At 36.1% G+C, this 21,916-nt stretch overlaps 1 protein-coding gene across 4 annotated transcripts in view; it reads right to left on the reverse strand.

The window, feature by feature from the left end:
* Ercc6 (ERCC excision repair 6, chromatin remodeling factor) overlaps window positions 1-21,916 on the reverse strand; it is a 78,897-nt gene that overhangs the window by 24,200 nt on the left and 32,781 nt on the right. For all 4 annotated transcript variants that reach the window (XM_047553334.1, XM_047553336.1, XM_047553335.1 and 1 more), the window contains 4 exons: window positions 18,751-18,909; window positions 13,843-13,978; window positions 2,974-3,144; window positions 2,317-2,493 (listed from right to left, as the gene is read on the reverse strand). In XM_047553334.1, coding sequence (XP_047409290.1) covers window positions 2,317-2,493; window positions 2,974-3,144; window positions 13,843-13,978; window positions 18,751-18,909 — 643 coding nt within the window. The remainder of the gene's footprint in view (window positions 1-2,316; window positions 2,494-2,973; window positions 3,145-13,842; window positions 13,979-18,750; window positions 18,910-21,916) is intronic.

A 21,916-nucleotide genomic window follows, 5' to 3' on the forward strand; every position in this document is an offset into this window, starting at 1 on the left:
TGACACAATCATTATCTACAGACAGTCTTTATTCTTAGAATTCAATAGCACACGGCAACCATGTTCTTACACAAAAAGAAGCAAATTAAAAACACTAGAAAGGGAAAAGGAGTCTTATTTATCTGCACTTTTACATGGTTTCAGCAACGAGAGGTTAACTGTAGTCCAAAAATATCAGATGGAAAATTACAGAAGACAGGACATTGGGTTGGATACTCTTGATTTCAGGTACCCACTAAATGCCTTAAAACAAAGCCCTTGTAGGTGATGGGGGGACTACTATACACAAACTCCTTAATCAAAGATTTCCAGGAAGAAAGATTATATTTACATGTTCTCAAAACATCTTTCAACAAAAGACTTAATACTGCCAAAGCAGAAGTATGACTTCAGAGTTTAGAAATCAAGAAAACTGTACCAAGCAGTCACCAATGATGGGACAAATGAACAGCAGGTACCTCCAGGTAAAATGCACTGAGAAAGAAAGATCATTTCTGCAATATTTCTGCCAAAACTGCATAATCTGATCCAAATATGAAGAAATGTAAGACAAACCCAAACTTAGGTGCAGTCTAGAAAAATAACAGGCCTACAGTTTTAAAATCTGTCCAGGTCATGAAAGACAAAAGAAAGATTAAAAACTTTTCCAGATTAACAGAGAGACACTAAAGAGACATAAAAACTATTAGAACAACTGGAAGAATGTGAATGACAATTGATTAGGTAACAGAATTATATCAATGCTAAATTGCCTCCTTTAATTTGTAAACAACTGTCCTTGTTTTTAGGAAACACAGTGAAGGATTTGGAAGAAAGGGACATTATACTTGCAACTCACTCAGATGATTCAGGAAAAAAAAAAAAAAAAAAAAAAAAAACCAGCATTAATTTGTATACATTTATTCAACAAGATGGAAGGATGATAAGGTAAATGCAGTAAAATGTTAGAAAATAATTAGTGAATCTAGATGAAGTTTACATGGGAGTTCTTTTTTACAATTCTTGACACATTCTATTCAATTTGAAATGATATAAAATTGCAAGTTAAAAGAAAAAAAAAAGAATAGTACAACTGAAGGATAGCAGAGGTTGAGAGGAAGAAGAGAGCCCTTGCAATAATTAAAAACCATTCAATCTTAAAATGTAAAGGTATTAAAGGTAAAGGTATTAAAGTAAAAGTATTAAAATGGTCTGAAATTCTTTTTCTAAAAGCATTCCAAAACATATGAGCAATTCTTTTGATGTAAGGTTTTAATCCTGGTCCAGTCATGATCCAGCAGTTGCACCCTCCACCTGAGAAGGGCTGTGCAAAAACCCTGCCTCCCTCCAAAACTAGAGACTGCCCCCAAAGGCCACAAACTTCCCTCAGGTTAGCTTTAGCTTCTGAGGTTCCTGCCTGTGACAAACCCCGCCCCATCATTTCCTTTATTCTATCATCGTGCTTGAACTGCCTATAACACCACCTGGGTCTCTCTGCTCCCCATGGTCTTTTTCAGACTACCAGCCAAGTTCATGTCTTCACTGTCCTTACTACAAAAAGTCCCCAAAGGTCTCTCAGTGCCAGCCTCCCTCTCATGATCTTACTGCAGACTGAGCAATCCCTGAGAACTACCATCTTCCAGCAGTCTGCTCAGACACCTTCCTGCTATCCCTGAGCACCACTGCCTCCTTCTCTGGGTCCCAGTTCCAGCATCCATAGCTTCCCACTTCCTTCCCCCCAACAAGTATCTCCAGTCCAGTCAAGCAAGTCTCCTCACTGTTCCAGTCATAAAGTGTGGCTGTGCTCACGCTACTGCCTCAGGGAGAGGGTACTCGCTCTTCATGGCCTATTACCCAGAACTAGGTTAAGGGACACATTATTTTCCCTAACAATCTAATCCTTCCTGGTGTCCCCTTTCCTAAGTCTTTCACTACTTCATAAGATGCACTATCCAATTTGCACTAAATTATGTGCTATCCAGAACTGATCTGCTCTCACTTCATGATTCCTAACTGCTCTTGTGATTACATGTTAACATCATTTTTTAATTTATCTGACAGAAAAATCCCAGGAAGAACCAACCCCAAATTTTCAATTCTGTTCTGCAAAGAGAAGTTTTATTTTAGGTATTTCCTTTAAGTAAATATTTTACATGATTTTTAAAAAAGTTTATCTGGAAAAATATAATCTATCAAGCAAAAACAATTACCTGATTTTTATCAGATGCCAATTTATAAGCCTGGCCATTTCCCTTACATTTTGAATGACTTGGCTACAAAATATAAAATATAATATTTAATGAGAACATTTTAAATACTAAAATGCCTACTACTTACCTGTACTGGGGAAGCATTGGAATATCCCCCCATGGTGATGGGGACAGAGAACTGCTCCATAAACACAGGCAATGTGCCTAACTTTCCTGGGAAGACAAAGTCAAAGAGGGACCAGAGCTCCCGGAGGTTATTCTGCATCGGTGAGCCGGACAAGATGATCCGATGAGGTGTGCGGAACTAGTTTGGGAAATAAAGCACCTTCTTAATAAATTCACCTTTTACCAGGTTGGACATCCCTGCCCCCAAACACTCCCAGTTAATATCATTATTTAACACATTTTACTCATCATTTTAATTCTTATGTCATTTTGATCCTCTCCAAAACATTTTATGCAATTATAATTCTTTAATTACATATAGATGAAAAAATGGGGAAAATTTTTTCTTATTGTTCAAGCTGAATACCATAGGTTAGAATGGAATCTGGTTACATTCTAACAACTGATCCTCACAAGAGACATTAAGTAATGTGAACAATCAGAATTTAAAAAAAAAAAAACAAGGGTGAGCATACAGAATTTTCTACATTAAGGTAAAATGTATATTTTTAATTCCTTAGGCATAAGGAATTAATAAATGTGTTACTAAAAGCAGAAAGCCTATTCTAAATCAAATATTATCGCCAACCTACAAATCCCTTGTTATGAGAGGTCATACCTGCTTGCAAGCAAGGGTGACAGCAGCATTTGGATTTCGAATTTTGTGTCCTTCATCCAAGATCACATAGTGCCATTCATGTCTGCTAATGTCATCTTGCATCAGTCGAATGTAGGAGTAAGAAGTGATCAAAATTCCATGACAATGAGCAATATCTCGAATTAGTTTCTCCTAAAATCATAATAAAATAGCAAGGCCAGATTTTAAAAAGGAAGTGAAATACAGTGAACATGACTTAAAGTGACACCCTTTCAATCATGATACAATTTAGAGCACAAACATAATACACACATCCTAAATAATACATTTTCAGCAGAAGTGCACTTTACATTTGTTTAATCTGTAAGACAGTAAACACTGACTAATAAAACTGCTATTGGTGGTGGGAAAAGGGGAGTTCTCAAAAAAAAAGATAAGAGTAAAGCATAATATGTTAAACACTCAATTTTTATTTTCTAAAATATTCTTTGTCTCTGCCCTCTTTAAATTTAAAATAACAAGGTGAATGGAAAATGATTGTTTTAAAATAAAAGGAAAAAAAATGAAAGAAACTCCATGGAGACAAAGAAGTCAAATTTAGAATTTCTAACCATGTACAACATAAATTCCAGAATCCTAGAGTTCAGAATCCTATAATTAAAACAATGGTTTTGGGAGCTGGGGTTGTGGCTCAGTGGTAGAGTGTTTGCCTAGCACGAGTGAGGCACCAAGTTTGATCCTCAGCACCACATAAAAATAAATAAACAAAATAAAAGGCATTGTGTCCATCTACGACTAATTTTTTTTAAAATGGTTTTTAATATAATAGGAAAAAAACACTGAGAAGAGACCTGAATCTGAAGAAAAATACATCCCAGGATGTCAGGCAGAAACAATGAAAAAGACTTATCCCGAGGCATATCCTTCTGCATGTCAGAATTCTAAAAATAGAAATAAAAGGGGTTGGGCATATAGCTCAGTTGGTAGAATGCTTGCCTTGCAAGCACAAGGCCCTGGGTTCAATCCCCAGCACCGCAAAAAAAAAAAAAAGAAATAAAAGAGAGAGAATGACATAGCTTCTGACCAAAACACAACTGAGAAAGAGAAGATTCCCTTCAGAAGAGAAAGACTGCCTGCACTGGGCATTTCTTTCTGTAACACTAAAAATGTTAGAAAGCAAGGAGAAAAAAAAAGTCTTTACACAGTTCTTAGGGGAGGGGAGAAGTGGCAACCATGGAATTCTGCATCAATCCAACTAGCAGCCATGCTTGATGAATAAATTTTAAAATTTTTAGCTTCAGATAGGCAATGATTCAGAAAATAAGCCACCCAGAAGCTAGCTAGATATAATGTGCTGAATTCAGAAGCCGAGAGGTATGTGCAGACAGGCAAATGCTGCCCTCTAGGAAGAGCCAGAGAAGCACTCTCTACCCTCTGTGCTCTTGACAGAGAGCATGCTCACAGCAATTTCCTAAGTGAGGGCAGAGTAACTACTACAAACCCCATTTTATACATGCAGACACCGTGGCTTGGGTTTAGTATCCAATATACCAGGTCACAAAGTTGTGGAATCAGAATTCCAAAGCAAGAGGTCATTCCCCAAAGCTGGAAACTATATTACAAAGAAAAACTTTAAAAGGGAAAATAAAGCATGACTATACAATAATCCCACTAATATGTATACTAATAATGCACCAATAAGATTTTTAAAAAATTTTTAAAAGGGAAAAGGTAATATATATACTGTACCTTAAAATAAATCATTAAAACATAATAGTCCAAATGTTAAACACTTTCAAATACAAATGAAACTGTTAACAAATGATCTAAAATATAAAAGGGGAAATATTTTTAAGTATAATATAATCCCTGTTTAGCTTAATAAAACCTGGAGTACAGTTGGGGGAAAATAAAAGTGGATATAAACCACCCTATCCACAGGTAGAATGGAATACAGAATAGATACAGTATTAATTCTTAACTGTGAAAGAAAAATATGTTGAAATACATTTGTCAAAAATTTAAGCCTTCTTTAGATTATGCAGAAGGAAATGAGGGGGGGGTTATGAAAAATGGTAGAATGAGACAGGCATCATTAACCTATGTACATGTATGATTACACAAATTGTATGACTCTACATGGTGTACAACCACATAAATGAAATGATGCACCTCATTTGTGTACGATGAACCAAAATGCAGTCTGTAAAAAATAAAAAAATAAATAATTTAAAAAAATTTAAGCTTATTACTGATTAATGGTTGCTACTTCTTTATAAACACTAGAAAAGATATAGAATATAGAACTATATAGGGGAAAAAGTAATAAAAATAGCAAAAAAAATAGGAAACAATATATAATAAATAGAAAACAAGATAGTCTAAGTTGCAGATTAAACACACATCAGAGGTCACCATGATGGTGGATTTTTAACAGCAAAACTTTCCATGGGGTAAGGCAAAACTGTAGCCTGGAGTTTAAAGGAGACCCAACCTGGCTGGCAATGAAAGCTGAAACAGAATTAATCAAAGATATACTAAGAACTGCAAACAAAAAAAGAGTAGGTTTAGCAATATGAACATAAGACAAACAGAAGTGAACAGAAACAAGAGGGATGTTTTATATTTTAAATGGAGTAAAATACTAAGAACAAAGCACAGGGCTGGGGAGATAGCTCAGTTGGTAGAGTGCTTGCCTTGCAAGCACAAAACCCTGGGTTCGATCCCAAGCACCGCAAAGAAAAAAAAAAAAAAAGAACAAAGCACCATTCACCTTTACCTGTCAAAAAACACAACAACAAACACAAAAGCAAAGCTCTGAAAATCACAACCTGGCCTGAGACCTGACCACAGCTTCTGAGAAAAGGATGTTTAAAGAAAATAGGTTTAAAAATTGGTATACAAAGGATTTTAGTGCCACCAAGGAGCTCCCTTCATAGCTACCAACAGTGGCTTAGCCTGCACGAAGAATGCTTGTTCACTTTTAACTTCAACACTTTCCCTTCCCTTCCCCATGTTATCTTCCTCTACTCTACTGATCTTCCATTTATTTATTTTCTTACTTTTAATTGGTGCATTATAATAATACATAAAAGTGGGTGGGATTCATTGTGATATACTCACACATGCACATAGCATAATTTGGTCAATTTCATTCCACCGTTCCTCCTCTTTGCCTCCAAATAAGGGAATCAAAAATATCCATTCAATCATGCTGAGATAAGCCAATCTCAAAAAACTAAAGGACGAATGATCTCGCTGATAAGCGGATGAGGACATATAATGGGGGGTGGGAGGGGTTAGCGTTAGGGTTAGGGTTAGGTTTAGGGTTAGGGATAAGGAGAGTGGTAAGAATGGAGGAAGGAAGGGCTGTATAGAGGGAAAAGAGGGGTGGGAGGGGTGGAGGGGAAGGGAAAAAAATAACAGAATGAATCAAACAACATTACCCTATGTAAATTTATGATTACACAAATGGTATGCCCTGACTCCATGTACAAATAGAGAAACAACATGTATCACATTTGTTTACAATAAAAAAAATCCATTCATTACAAATATGCTACTCAGAAAGGTTAAAATTTAAAAAATAGGGCTGGGGATATAGTTCAGTTTGTAGAGTGCTTGCCTCACCAACACAAGGCCCTGGGTTCAATCCCCAGCGCCACACACAAAAAAATAATAATAATAAATAAAAATCTAAAAAATAAAAGAAATAAAAAGCTGATATCAAGTGGTACAATCAACCCAAGGGGTTAAAAAGAGAAGAGACAGAATTAATAAAAGAAAAATTTAAATCTTACAGAAAAAAACCTGACAGAACTGATAAGAATTAAAAAAAAAAAAAAAAAAAAAAAAAAAAAAAAAACTCTTTGAAAAGACCAAAACAACTTCTGAAAAGTCAGTCAGTTAGAAGAACAGACTCTGCCTGCCTGGTCTCCACTGACCAGTGTCTCACAAGAAGCCAGACATGGATTTTGTTCTCAATAATTATTTATGCAGTAATGTTACTGACATGACAAATGTTCACTCACTGAGAGTCAGGTTCATATTTGAAATAAAGCAGAGAAGCCCAGGAAAAAAAAAAAAAAAAAAAAAAGAAGAAGAAGAACAGACTGTACAGCTTTAGAAATGTTAAAGGAACAGTTACCAATGTAGAGAATATGAAAATGTTAAGCAATACCATGTGACAAAAAGTCTGAATATTCTGACAGAACACAACAGTTACAAAAACAAATTACCTTAATGAAAATGGACCCAAGAAAAATTAGACCAACTGAGCAGAACAATACCAAGGAACTTGAAAAAGATGTATGCTTTTCTATAAGTGACATAGGAACAGAACTAATTATAAAACTGTTTCCAATACAGAAAAAGAATGCATTTCAAATCATTATTACAAGGTTAACAAAACCCAGCCTCCAAAACTGACAGATGTGCCCAGATTCCCAAACCAAAAGTCATTACTTTAAAGTTTAGCAATACATTAACCAAATAAGGCTTATCAAGGAATACCAGAATAGCTAAATATTAGAAAGTTTAATATCATGTAATCCCAATTATCTCAATCTGTGTAGAATTCAAAATCTTAAAAAAGTGATAATTTACTAATATCATCTTCGATAACTAGGACTAAAATGTTTTTTAATTCAACAGAGTATAAAAGAGTACAAAGAAGACTGAGAAAATTTTAAGGAAATGAAACAAAGGAATTGTTTTCTCATGTGTCATAACACATTCAACTTTCAAGGAGTTAATAAAATTGCTTTGGAGATTCAAAACAATACCTGGAGCCTTTTAAAGGTTTGACAGGTGAGAAATGTATTATTGTAACTACTCTTTTATCATCGTCCCATTCACAAAGTTCAACATCTGCACAGTACAATAACGAAGGTCACACTTGCTTTAACCATTTTCTGGTTTTTATCTTAGGAAAATGAAGTGGTAAATATCTCGGGTGCACAGCCTTGCAAACATGTACAGGCTTGTCCAGGACTCACCTCCATCCCACTCACTGGACTACAGTGCTACTGCCTTGGCTGCTGGTGCCCAGTGTAGAAAAATGCTGCCAGAGAAGCAGGCTGCACATCGAATACCTCACCTGGCCAGTCCTGTAACTTTTGAGAAGCCAGAACTGACTTCTACAGTTCCTCCACATCTAAATTCTCTACTGAGATTCTAGGCAGACAGCTCCCCTCTATTTCTATCACTATCTTCCCCTCCAGGAGAGCAGGGGCTGCCAGAAGCCATGCCAGCAGGTGGGGTGAGACAATAGGAAACTCAACCATGGGACTGTGCCCAAGTCCACTCTAGGCACAAGCCATGTGCACTCAGACAGTGAAAGGAAACAACTTCAACTATCTGGGGGGCCTAAAGAAAGTGGAAGTTAAATTACCACTCATATTTGTAAAATGTCCACTATGTATAGCCACATCTACAAATGTGGATCTACCTGCTCAAGGAACCTGGAACTCCTAACTGTTGGATGCATAGACCAGCCATAGTTCCCATTAACATTCAAGAAATACAATCCCAAAGTGAATTCTGAACATCACTCTGTAGCTGGGAGCTTTACCCGAGATAAACGAAAGAGATGCTGAGCCTCAAAAGTACTGCAATGAGTAGTTTCTTTTGCTTGTAAAAGATCAAAGTTTATTTGGAATATTCTATAATGTTAGCTACAGAAATACAGAATTCCTACTGTGTTCAAAGAGATGTTCAACAATTAACAAGAATTAAGAAGATGCTTCTATAAAAAGAAGAAGATGTGCAAAATGTCTCCACTGCAAATATAATCTTCACCTAGCCACTGGGTAAAAAATACATCTAAGACTATTTGTTTTCACCTGATTCAATCTCAGAATTCTATAACTGCCTAGACTGGAGTTTCAATAATAGTGAATTGTTGAATATTATGGACGTCTCTATCCAAACACTTAAGACAAATCATCTCGGGCGGTTTCAAATTAAAAGCTTGTAAAATATGTAACCTCTCCTAGTTTTTGCAATTAATAGGGTACATCTGCAATTAGCCTGACTTACTGAATGCAGTGCTGTTGTCATTAAAAGATGTCTGTGGAAGTGCTGCTGTTATTATGGAGGCTCAGGAGACCAATCCCTCCTAGAGGGCAAACAGTGGACTGGTAGAAAACAACAGCCATAAATCACACTGTCAGGCAGCGGGGAGAGCGAGTGAAGCACAGGCACATGAAGGCCATTCACGGTAAACACAGCACGGCAGTTTCCCAGGCAGGATTTACTGCACCTGTAATTAATTAAAATTTCCTTCAAGCTAAATCTTTAATAAACAAGGATTTGTGCTGACAATGAAGAAAAAAGGGCCCGGCAACATAATTTTACAATATAACTTATGGAACAAGTCTAGCATCTATCATTTCTTATATCAGGTGTATAAACTAACTCTGAAGTTAATAGGAATTATATCACTTTGTGTTATAATTGTGTACTTGGAATAGGTCTGAAATGTTTAGGATGCTTGAGGGACCTGGTGGTTCTCTTTTCATTTTTACTTGTTATGTTTTTTTCCTGACCCCCTTTCAGCTTTTTAAAAAGCCAAATCTTTTTGCTCTAGTATCTCAGGAAAAGGGCCTTTTTAAAGAATCCATGATGGCAGTTTCATCAGATGGCCAATTTTTTGTGAGGTGTGCTTTTTAACCACTTCCCAATTTTGAACTTCCCAAAAAGAACTTCAACATCTATTTCATTCTATGTGGGATCATATGTACCTGGATGTGAGAAAAACAGGTTTAGAAGTTCAATGACCACAAACAGTTCTGATAAAGCACTTATGAACTATCTATCTAGAATACATGTCACATCAATCAGCAGTGCCTCTTTAAGGATCTTTTTTCAACCACTGAAATGAAGAGGTCTGGGTTGTGCTTTGTTTCTGACAAGAGCAACGAATATGTGAGTAACTTCACATATCAAGGACCACACTAAGCTCTTTGTGCATGCACATTAATCCAAGAAATCCTCACCAACCTATCAAAAAATTTCTATTTTATAGGTCATCAAACTAGGCTCAGACAAGGTAAGTGACTTGCCTGACTGAGGTCACAAAGTTATAAAATAGCAGTCAAGATTCAAACCCAGGTGTGGTAACTTCAAAACCTATGCAATTAAAACTTTATATCATTGTTGTTTTTCCCACTCCTATGACTCTAAATGGCATAAATTGATCAAAACAAGGCAAAACACTTTGAATTATCTAACAGTCACAGAATTACTGGATCCTACACAGCAGAAAAAGGTGGGAGAGATAAGGTGAAAACTATTTCAGAATATAAGCAATTTCTCATTACACAAATTCCAACAAATTGAAAAAAGCATTCTTAATCGTTAAATAAGCTTTACAACATAGTGCTAACGATGCCACCACCCACTGGGAGTTATGAGCAGAGTCTCACAAGACTGCCTTCTTTCATTATCTTTTCATACATCCTATTTTCTTTCCCCAAGAAAACAGTTCACTTTTCAAGGTTAGTTAAAAACACCATATCCCATTTTAGAGCCCTAAGAATATCAACCTGGAATGTAGTATTTATATTTGTTCAACAACTATTAATCAACTCACACAAAATTTTTCTGTGCTAGGAAAAAAAAGAGATCACAAATCACAATGAGAAAATCTTATAGACTCCTATTCAATGCAATTTCAACTGACTATTAAAGGAGATTCAGATGCCCAAAATTTTCCTTATCAGATATGATCATTTGGTTCAAACTGTTAGATGCCTATTTTTTTGCATGGTTGTTGGGTGTGTACTTGACAATTCTAAATTATGCTGCCAATCAAAGAGACTAGTAACAAAGAAAATATAGGATTAAGTGGTAAGAGTAGTGAGAAGTTAAAAGACAATTTGGGGAAGAAGAATGACAGGTGTTCACTATTTAGAAATTGTTCAGTCGCCTAATAATCTGCTTTCCAAATGAAAAATCTCCAAAATTTTGTCATACCAGCTACAACTAGGCATTAGAAAAATAAAGATACTCCGCTTGAATTATAAGGAAAACACCTGTCATTATTACTGTTTTAAATATTTCTTAAGAGAAATTCTCTCCTTTCCCCTATTTTGTGCAGTACTGCACGTCCCTATGCCAAAGTGTCACTACTGAATTCAGAAAGGACAGCCAGTGGGTATAGAACCCTCAACCACGGGAAAAAGAAATCTCAGCTGATAAGGAAGGGAAAGAAGTCAGGCTGGAAAAAGAGTTAGATGCTGGCTTAGGGGACAGACCAGCATTGACAGACTATTTAAAATGTGAAAAAGAGACACAGACTTTACTGCAGCCTAACATACATTTGTAAGCTACCAGGTGTGCATGGGGTGGTGACAGATATATGCACACACAGACAGGAAAGGAAGGAGCAGAGGAATCAGCTATCACTTCAATGTTTGAATCCAGAAAGCAAAGTTACTATCTTGGAAATGACCCTAACCAGGCCTATGCAAAGGAACTATTAACACATTCTCGATGGGTCACCACCACAAATAATAAACTGATATTAACATTAATAATAAATAACAAACTTTTTAAAGTCAAGAATACAGTCTGAAAGATAAAAGGCATATCTTTTCAATCTTTGCATAGCAGCTTACATCTTCAGAGATCTTAGGTACTTTATAATAGGAAAGGAACAGAAGAAAATTAAGAGTAAAAAACACATAGCAACTGTAATAGTTCATTTCCTCAAAAGTAAGAAATTTCATGAGTCCTTGGTACAAAGGAAAGCACTGAAAAAAAGAGAAACCACCAGGTGTATGCATGTGTCTGTGGGTGTAAATCCACCTCAGAAGGTGGAACTATTCTAACCAATGCAAAATACCTAGGCTTCAAGTTTTTGCCCTCCATCAGTTAAGGAATCAAGTTTCCCCAGCCAGTTCACTGTCAATTCTCTTTCCACTAATGAGTCAATGTAGGTGGTTTACAGGACGGTAGTTCTTCAGGTTATAATTACAGAGGAACCGCAGGTAAGCACAAACCAGGTGAAGTTTTCAAGTATGTGCACTTTGCTAACCCAAAATAAAATAAAAGGATAAAGAAGGAACAATGAAAAATTTGCCTTTATAAGACAAACATTTACTAATGAATCCTGCTACAGGATTTTACAGCATAAAACATTAAGAGATGTCAATAGATAATGGAAATGAAAACAGGAATCAAAAAGTTTTAAATGGCAGGGCGCGGTGTTGCACACTATAATCTCAGTGGTTCAGGAGGCTGAGACAAGATGATGGGGAGTTTAAAGCCAGACTCAGCAAAATCAAGGTGTGAATCAACTCCGTGACACCTGTCTCTAAATAAAATACAAAATAGGGATGGGGATGTGGCTCAGTGGTCAAGAGACCCTGAGTTCAATTCCCAGTCCCTCCCCTGCAAAAAAAGTTTCAAGTGGGTGAGGACAGAATAGTTACATAACAAGTGAGAGTCTGGCTATCAAACAACTTAAACTTAGTATTTTCACACTGCTGAAAATCACTTTCTTTGAAAACATAGCATTTACCCAATCACCTTAACTAATTTTCATTTTCTTTTAAATTATGGGCAAAAGATTTTGGTGGTTTAACAGGAACAGCTAGTATAAACAAGATTCCATTTCACCTTATTCAGTCACCAAATCAGATATTCCTGATTAATTTTTATCAAAAGTTCTGCTCACACATGATTGTGAACACATGGGTATTTGAAGGGGGAATGGGGAAAATTAGGGAGCCACTAGAGTTTGTCAGTGAGGCAAATCTTCCGTGGCCCTTTCAGCTGGCACTGCTTTCATGGGGTGAAGGAGAGCTCATTTCTCAGGAAAGGCAGAACTCAGAAAAAACTCCCACTTCTTATCAGTAATGTAACTGGCAAAACCATCAGTGAAACTGATTATTATTATTACTGCTTATGGGGCAATTGGAATGCAAAATGAGTCAAATACAGTGTTTACTGAGTTCACAGTCTAGATGGTGAGAAAGAAGGAAAAAAAGCCTAGCACAATATATCAATAACATTAACCATAGGAGCAGAGATAAACCTTTTTGATAATGTGGCTATTAACAGAACATAAAGAAGGAACTACAACTCTCTATACATGATGATATAGGATTCAGGAAACAAAAAGTAACAAACTAAAATAATACTTGTAAAAATCTCAAACTGTCAGGCTGCTTCTTTTATTCATCAAAAACATGTTTTAAAAACACATTAACAAATGGATTTACCAATTAAGGTTAAGTATCCCTTACCCAAAATGCTTGTTTCTGATTTAGGAATTTTTCAGAATTTGGAATGTCTGCATATACATAATGAGATATCCTAGGGATGGGACCCAAGTCTAAACACAAAATTAACTTATGTTTTCTATGCACCTTATGCATATAGCCTGTGGTAATTTTACACAATATTTTCAGTACCTATATTTTGACCACATGAAGTCAGGTGTGGAATTTCTCAGTTGTGGTGTTATGTTGGTGCTCAAAAACTTCAGATTTTGAAGCATTTCAAATTTTGAATTAGAGATGTTCAACCTGTATTTACTTTCCTAAAACTGTTTAAAGCTCATAATGCCCAAAGTTCAGTGAACCATCATTTAAGCCACCTGCTGTGATCCCTTGAATATTACCAGGCTTATGTACCAGTCTGTGCTGAACTGTGTTTTGCTGGACAACACACACATCCCAATATCACTACAGACCGTTAGAACAATAAAGTCTATATTCATAAGCATTGAGTTGTACATTGTCAATAATTATGAAGTAATTTTAAATGCATGAAATAAACACAGGAATATATATTTGAAAAATGCATGGTTCAAAGAAAAACCAACTATGTAATGGACAACTTTAAAACGAAACAAAAAGTACTGAAGTATTGTAGCATTACCTTTCTGTGGGTATAGGAGCCAGTTTCATGTAGAACTGCCACTCTGAATGGAGGCCACCATGTGTGGAATTCTTTCACCCACTGATGCATCACTGTGGTTGGACAGACAAGTATAGTGGGACCCAACCCCTCGAACCTGCACCCAAATGTCCAAGAAGAAAACACAACCATGAAAGCCAGCATATAGCATAAACACTGCTAAAAAACAACAAACAAAAAAAACCCCCTTAACATTCAAAAAAGAAAATGCAAGCTATGGAAGTTTCCTGGTATTTCTTTAAAAAAAAAAAAAAAACTCAATGAGGTTAAAACCCAGTAAGTAAAATCTTAGTCCAACAATCATCAATGAATGCAGGAAAATGCCAAATAATATTAAAAATTAACATCTATAGTAAAGGAAAGTTGAACAATATCATATAACAAAAATACCTTCCTTTCTATTCCATATTAGTGAAGTTATTATACAAGTGAACACAATATCATCTTAAATTTGTTTGGAGCTTAACAGTCTACCAGAATTTTCAAGCCACAGAATTTCAATACATAACCATCCTAGGAAGCAAGTATGAAAGAACTAGTCCCATGTTCAGCAGCTTGGAAGGCTGGCGTGCCCAGAGCAACATCGTCACCAGGAAATGGGAGAACTGCTTCGAAGTGAGTCTGCTGCTTGCTATGGTCTGCTCTCAGTTCACCATGCTGTCTGCTTCTCCATGTGTTCACACCCGGAAGAGGAGCCAGTGACTGTTCTCCCCCAGAAAGGCTGTACTGGTGGATTGTACACTGGTACCACTGTGTGGAAAGCAGCTGAACACAGCAAGCAAGAGCTTTATGAGCAGTCACACAGGGGCCCAGCAATCCCAATACAAACATTTAGTACCAGGTTACACATCTTAGTGCTATTTATACTACAGAAAAAGCAGAGGCAACAAAAATATCCAAAAAGACAAGGAAGGGCTGAATGAATCATCCCATATCTTTTGCACAGCACAGGTCAGTAGTTATGAACACTGCCTGGGTCTGAACCTCAGCTCTACTTACACTAACTTGTCATCATAGGTATACTAACCTCTATGAACCTCAGTTCCTCATCTTCAAATAGAACCAATGACAGTACTGATCTTATAAGGTTACTATAAAGATTAAACATGTGTGGTGTGCTCAGGAGAGTGTCATACAGTAAATACTGTAAAAGATAAAACATGATTTAAACATTAAACTAGTTTTTGAAGAATATTTAATAACCTGGAAGATGTTCATAGTAAATTTTTATAAAGCAAAATTATTTATGGAATCACTCCAAATTTCAGACACACGGGTAGCCAGGATACTGGTGGTGGCCACTGTGTCAAAATCCTCTTCTCTTCTTTCCTTCCTAACAGAACTATGGTTTGGGTAAATGCCAATCCTCCACAGGTAAATGCCTGTGTCTGCCTATGAAGACTCCCACCTCCTGCTATGAATGGTTACTGTCACCTGGCCCTCAGGGTCACAGCAGAAGCCAGAGGCCACAACAGACTCAACACTTCCTGCAGAATGTCCTCAGAATATTCAAGCTGAGCTCCTCACCAGTGGCAAGGCCAGGACAGATGCCCCTTAAACTCTCTGGGGAGAGTGGGACTCTGCCCTAGCTCCTTCCACAACACATTTCTTTTTAAAAGGATTAAAAGCACCAGCTTCTTTATATCCTCCAAGGGTCATAAAAGAGAGTTATCATCAATATGCACTTAGCAGGGATTAGGGAACAACCAATCAAAGGCTGTTTAAAATATTTAAAAACAAACTCACATTCAAATAAGCACGTGTTCATACATATGCCTTGTAGGTTGTATATCATCTTCTTTCTCTTTTACAACACACCTTCTGCAAACTGCTACACTGATAACTCACACTTTGTTATTTAAAGCTACTATTTTCTTCTGGCTTTACATCTATCTGGCATTATTATACTCTTTAATTTCTGCCATTTTCCCCCAACCCCCACTAAAAGAATAAAGAGGTTTTCACACTGAGTTGAAATCTCAGAGCTGAGGCAGATTGCTCCTGGACCACAGAAGGGGCAATCAAACCCATTAACAGTCACAACAACTGAACCACCCTTTCCAACCTCAACACCAGTGAGATGAGCCTAAGAAATGGCTAAAATGTACTAGAGTTATTAGCATCAATTACCAAACAGACTCCAGTTCCTTTTATCTTTAATTATCATTGATTACCTAATGAATTTGATACACGCCAACAGCTTCATGGTCAAATATTTCAATCATAAGGTTGCAAACCTGCTAGTCATAGCCTAGAACTTACCAGGAATTACAAAGTACAATAAAAAGTTTATTAACTTTTTTGGGATGTTCATTCTTAATTAGAAATTAATGAAATGATAACCAAGACATTAAAGTACTAACTGAAGTTTGAAAGGTAAATTATTTTCTTTCCATCATAACATTCAGGGGGCCCATTATTATAATAAGAATGGCAAGGTGAAAAGAAGGCAGTATAACCATTATGAACCAGGAACAAAACAACTGGTTTAGATTTTTATTAACCATGTGTAATGTTTCTCCCTCTTCCAAAAACAAATAGGCATACAATAGGCATTAAAAATTTTCTTTGACTATGAAGTTTCTTGGTATCACAGACCTTTTCTTGTTCCAATGTTCATGAACCTTAAAACTGCAACAGTAAGACCATCTCAAATTTGGTCCCCAACATGTCCTGCTTGCAAGAATTCAGAGAAAATGTACATAGCCAATGAAGCAATGACTGCTCAGGCAGAATTTCATTTGACCTCAAGTGCTGATTATTTTTCTTTAGGACAAAGCAAAGAGGAGGACTCTTGAGTTCACCTAGTTTCAGGGGAGAACCTGTTATAAAACTGTTAGAAAAATGTCAACTAATTTGCTTGGGCACAAGAGTGGAGGGGAACCAAGCTCCTGAGTACACCTCTATTCATAAAGACCCTAGTTGTTTGCCTGATATATTACAGCATTCTCAGAAGCCACTTCTACCAATACTATTTTAATAAAGATGATCTGGGCACTAGTCCAATATGCTACACTATTTCATTATGAAGAAGGGGTTATGAGCATTGATAGTTAATTGATTACAGATGATGCTCATTATTAGTCCTGACTTACACTCCTAGTAGGATTGTCACCACTTGAGAGAACATGTTTTAATTTTTAGATTAAACTACACTGCAGGAATGACTTTGTTTCCTAGGCCCAGAGTATTAGACTCCACAACCAGAGTATTAGACTCCACATAAGTTTCATGATAATAGGAAAGGAAAGAGAGGAAAGAGGTGGGAAATTAAGACAATTCTAAAAATCATTTAAGGAAAGACAATCCTACAAACCATTTGGGGCAACTTGGGACATTCTAGTTATCTAAACAACAGAAACAAAACAAAAAAACCAACAAAGTCAGAGACCAAGCCAATCAAAGAACTTTTTTAAAACAAAATCATTTTTTAAACGCTAAACTAATGACAGTCATAAATAAGAAAGTCCCATGTGCCCATTTTCAACTTTGATTTTTCCCTTGGGTTGAAATGGTTTTACATGTTTCCATACAAAACATAATAGAATTCTAACATTTGAAGAAATTCCTCTGCTTCAATACAACTTTCTTGTAATGATAGTAACAAAATATTTAGCATTTAAAACTCTCTAAATGCTTTCCCCCTACTACATCCATATAAATGCAATGGGAACTTCCAAATTTTTAAAAAATTTCAAACACTCCTCCCAAGAAATGCTAATCTGCTAACTGAATGAAAGAACAAGAAATAAGAGCAAAATACCAAACTTTAAAAACTAAAAATACAGTCTTTACTCAATAGCTCACAGTCCATATTTGTCTCTCTGCTAAACATTTCTCTGTTGATACTGAAGTAACTTTTTGCAGTTGCTGACTTCAGACTACACAGACACTGTTTTAAAGCATTTCCAAATCATGTGTTGGGAGTTCCTAGATCTTAACCATTTGTTACTCATTACACAAATCTACCGAAACATAGGAGTTCTTGGATTATCTGGGTTCAAGATTAAGCATCCTATGTAAGTTACCTAGAAATATTTTTACTAATACAGACTTCCATAAAGCCAATTTAAACTTACATATGGAAATGTACTCAGTCTTTTGCTTCAAGATCAGGTATTTCAGTGCTACCATACTAAACAATAAAACGCATATTCTTTTGGAACTCTAAAGTTTATTTACATTTTTAAGGAGAATAAAAATTAAAATCTATACAGTCTTCGACTTTGGCCTTCGAATATATACGAAATCATAAAGATTGAGAGGGGAGCCAAAAGGGAAGCGGGAGTATAGTGAGTAGACAAGTAACTTCATTCAAGAAAGAAAAAGAGCACTTTCTATAAATGCTACCACACACACTGACTATAAAAGAAATTAGGGAGAATGGCTTCTTCAAAGCTCCAACTTTCCCCATGAATAGACTTTGTACTTACTGTAATGCTCACCTGGTCTCCTGCCAGAACAAATATTTTAATGTAAAATTTAATAAATGGAACTAAAGATATTATGTCTAATTTAAAATTCCATATTGTGTAAACTATTGATATTAACATAATTGAGTTTGTAAACAATCCATTTACAGGAGCTAACCTTAGACATCGTATTGACCCAAAATATCTAGTGGGGCTCATCTGCAAAATGAAGCATCAATGCCTGGAATTCATTAAAAGTGTTACATGTTTAATTTCTCCTGCCCTACAGCTCCATTGTCTCGTAAAATTTTTCCTTTGATGTCCCCCACTAAAAGAATTAAAGGAATATTGTAATTGAAATGTCATCAATAATTCACAAGACCCTCCTCCACAGCAATACATCTGATGAAATATTAATTGAGCTCCACAGACTGACAGTCTGCAGAGGAGCACTTGCCTGTAATTTGAACCACGAGTCCTGATCTTGCTGTAGCTCAGACCTGCCAAGAAGGCAATTATCTGGATGGTCTTGCCCAATCCCATTTCATCTCCCAGAATTCCTCCTGCCTGCTGGCAGTGCAATTCCCACAGCCACCTAACACCTGTCTGCTGGTACCTACAACAACAAACACCAACAAGAAAAGAGAAAACAGCAAATGGTGGATAATACAGATCATAACAGAAAGTATTCATGAATTAATCATTTGGCTAGGTTCTAGTTCCAGTCAGAGAAAGAGGCCGGATGTGTGTTTTACATGAGTATTATATTTATAAGGTCATACATTTTTGATCACCTAGGCATAAAATCACAAATTCTTCTTTACAGAACATTAACACATTTCTAATTAAACTGATAGATGGGGTAATTAAGGACTATTTCATTTCTTTTCCAACATTAGGAATAGCTTGGTAAACAATCATAAACTTCTTATCTTTTATTCACTCTCTGGGAAAAAATTCCAAATATTTTTAGTCTATAAAGGTTCATACATTTTTCTATTAAAAAGAGGCAATATGTTTATTTTTTCAATCTGAATAGCATCAAGAAAGCAGGAAGAGAACACCACAATTTATAGCTTATACAACTGTCAAGTCACTTGATAATCATATTATATTTTTATAGGAAGAATTAAATTTTAAGGCAATAAACAAGTCTGAATAATAGGGTTGCTCTCAAAATTAGTACATAACAGATGACTCTGTTGTATTACTAGCAGATGCAAAAAGAAAGCTTAAAGACTCAACAATACAAAGGTCTTTTTAATATTTTAAAATAGAAATTGATTCAGGGATTTTATCATAGGGACAAGAAGATTAGCACTATTAAAATTTTAAATAAGGAAAACAGGTCAAAGAGAAATAACATATTCCTATTCTCCTAAAAAAAAAAATATAGGAGGTGGTATTTTCTTTTCTCCACCAATGGAACAGTCAGTTTATAAATCCAAAACTGAAGTGTTTTTTTTTTTTTTTGAAGGAATAATGCAAAAACATTTTTGTGAAAGACTTAACATCACTCAATAATGAGATTTTATGACGTTTAAAAATCTAAAATAAAAACTACTTAAGTTTTTCCCCCCCAAAAAATACAAATCTAATGAGCTACTCACCTTAAAAGAAGATGGAGTTACTCTTACTGTTTTACTGCCTCAATATTTATGATTTGCTATCTGGTATGTATACCCAAAATCTTATTTTGGACCTAAGTTCTTATTGAGCTGATTTTATTTAGTATCCTCTTAGTAATTAACTTTCCCCCAGTATTTTGCAAACCAATCTAGAAGTTTTACTCTAGTTGTTACCATTATTACCTACAATGTAAGGAAAACTTTGAGAACTTCACTACTTATTAAGTTTGCTAATTATAATATACACACTGGATATGCACTTTGGAGAAGAGGATTAAAAATCAAAGCACAATGGTCTAGTATGGATATAAGATCACTTAATTTAGAATGGACATGTTCCATAAATATGTGGGATGTAAACAGAGAATAATGAGTCTATTGCTGGGGAGGCACTCAGCCAGGTGGTTTGGACACAAACTCACAAACAACCTGCACAGAGGCAGTTATCAGCACATTTTTAGTTAGGAAACAAAGGCTCAGAGTGGTTCAGCAACTTGTGAAAGGGCACACTGCTAGAAAAAAATGAGCAAGCCAGAATTGAAATCCAGAATTACATAATTCCAAAGCAATTTCACTCTGGAAATAATCTAGACCAATAGTTCTCAACCAGAGGCAATTTGCACCTTTGGGCACATTTGGCAAAGTTTAGAGACATTTTTGTTCCAGCTGGGAAAGTGCCACTGGAGTCAAATGGTATAGGCCAGAGATGCTATTTTACATTCTACAAAGCACAGGATAGTCCCCACAACAACAAATTATTTGGTTCAAAATGTCAACTGAGACAAGGTTGAGAAACCCTGATCTGGAACAAAAGTGGGTTCGTGAACTGGTTACCCTACAATAACCTCAGTTTTTAAAAGACACAGTCTAAAACGCCCTCCAAAAAGATGATGAACACTCATCAAGTCACTTTCAGAATCACTGAATTCTAGCCAACTGATCTCCTTCTAAGGTACTACAGGAGTAGTTCCTCAGGGCAGGAATCAGAATCTCCCAGTGATCACCCTGGCATACAACCCTCACTGTCTTCACCCAACACAGGAGCAACGCCTCTCTTTGTCTGGGACCTAAATGTAATAAAAGTGTGAAAAATCTGGAGAGCAGCAACTGGGAAATAATAATAAGGAATGGTAATCAGTATGGTATTCCAGAAGTAGTCTGGGAGAGAGTGGGGACACTGGATTCCGCATGACCCTAGAAAGGCAATGTGCTAGTTGTTGCCACATCTCCAAAGCTAATTTCCAAGAGCTCTCAAACAGCACAATTGTGTGTTTACAAGAAGATGAGTAGCACTAAAGAAATAACTTCAGGAAAAATATATAATAGGTAGCTCTGTAAGTCACATTTCCACATGGAAATCTCCAATAGCTAGGGATATTGCACAAAGATGGTACCAGTATCTCAATCTGTATACCCATAGCAGGTAGGCCCTTGCAGTTGAAGGAATTTCACTCACACATGCACCATGGTCAGCAGGAGTGTATGATGGGTGAGGAGTGAGGGGGCCTGGGCTCTGGTTCCAGCAGAACTACTAACTGACTAGTTTTATTGCTCTACTTTCTTAATAATAAATACTGTAAAATACTGTAAAACAATTACACAGTTGAGATGAAAACAGGTTACAGAATCGAGTTTCAAAGACTTTGAAAAGATGACAAATTTTCTTTAAAAAAGGAAAGATTCTTTCCTTTTTTACTCTGCTATCTCCATAATACCAAATATCACAAAATAACCACAAAAATTGGTGTATATTAGCGTTGCCACACTAACTCAAGATTGCATTTACTAGTTTGACTAAAGGTAAGGTCAAAAGATAGAAGTTTGTCATGTGATTGCTAAATTATACAGATGAATGCATTTACTGGGCAAACTGTCAAAACAGAAATTTAGAAGTTAAATATTATCTTGCAGAAAAAAGCACTTAAGTGGATAATTGTACCTCTGACTCCCTTGTGTACAACTATGCACCCTGTTAATTCAATTCCACAGAGCACA

Source organism: Sciurus carolinensis, chromosome 5, assembly GCF_902686445.1.
Source record: "Sciurus carolinensis chromosome 5, mSciCar1.2, whole genome shotgun sequence".
NCBI classification, from domain to species: domain Eukaryota; kingdom Metazoa; phylum Chordata; class Mammalia; order Rodentia; family Sciuridae; genus Sciurus; species Sciurus carolinensis.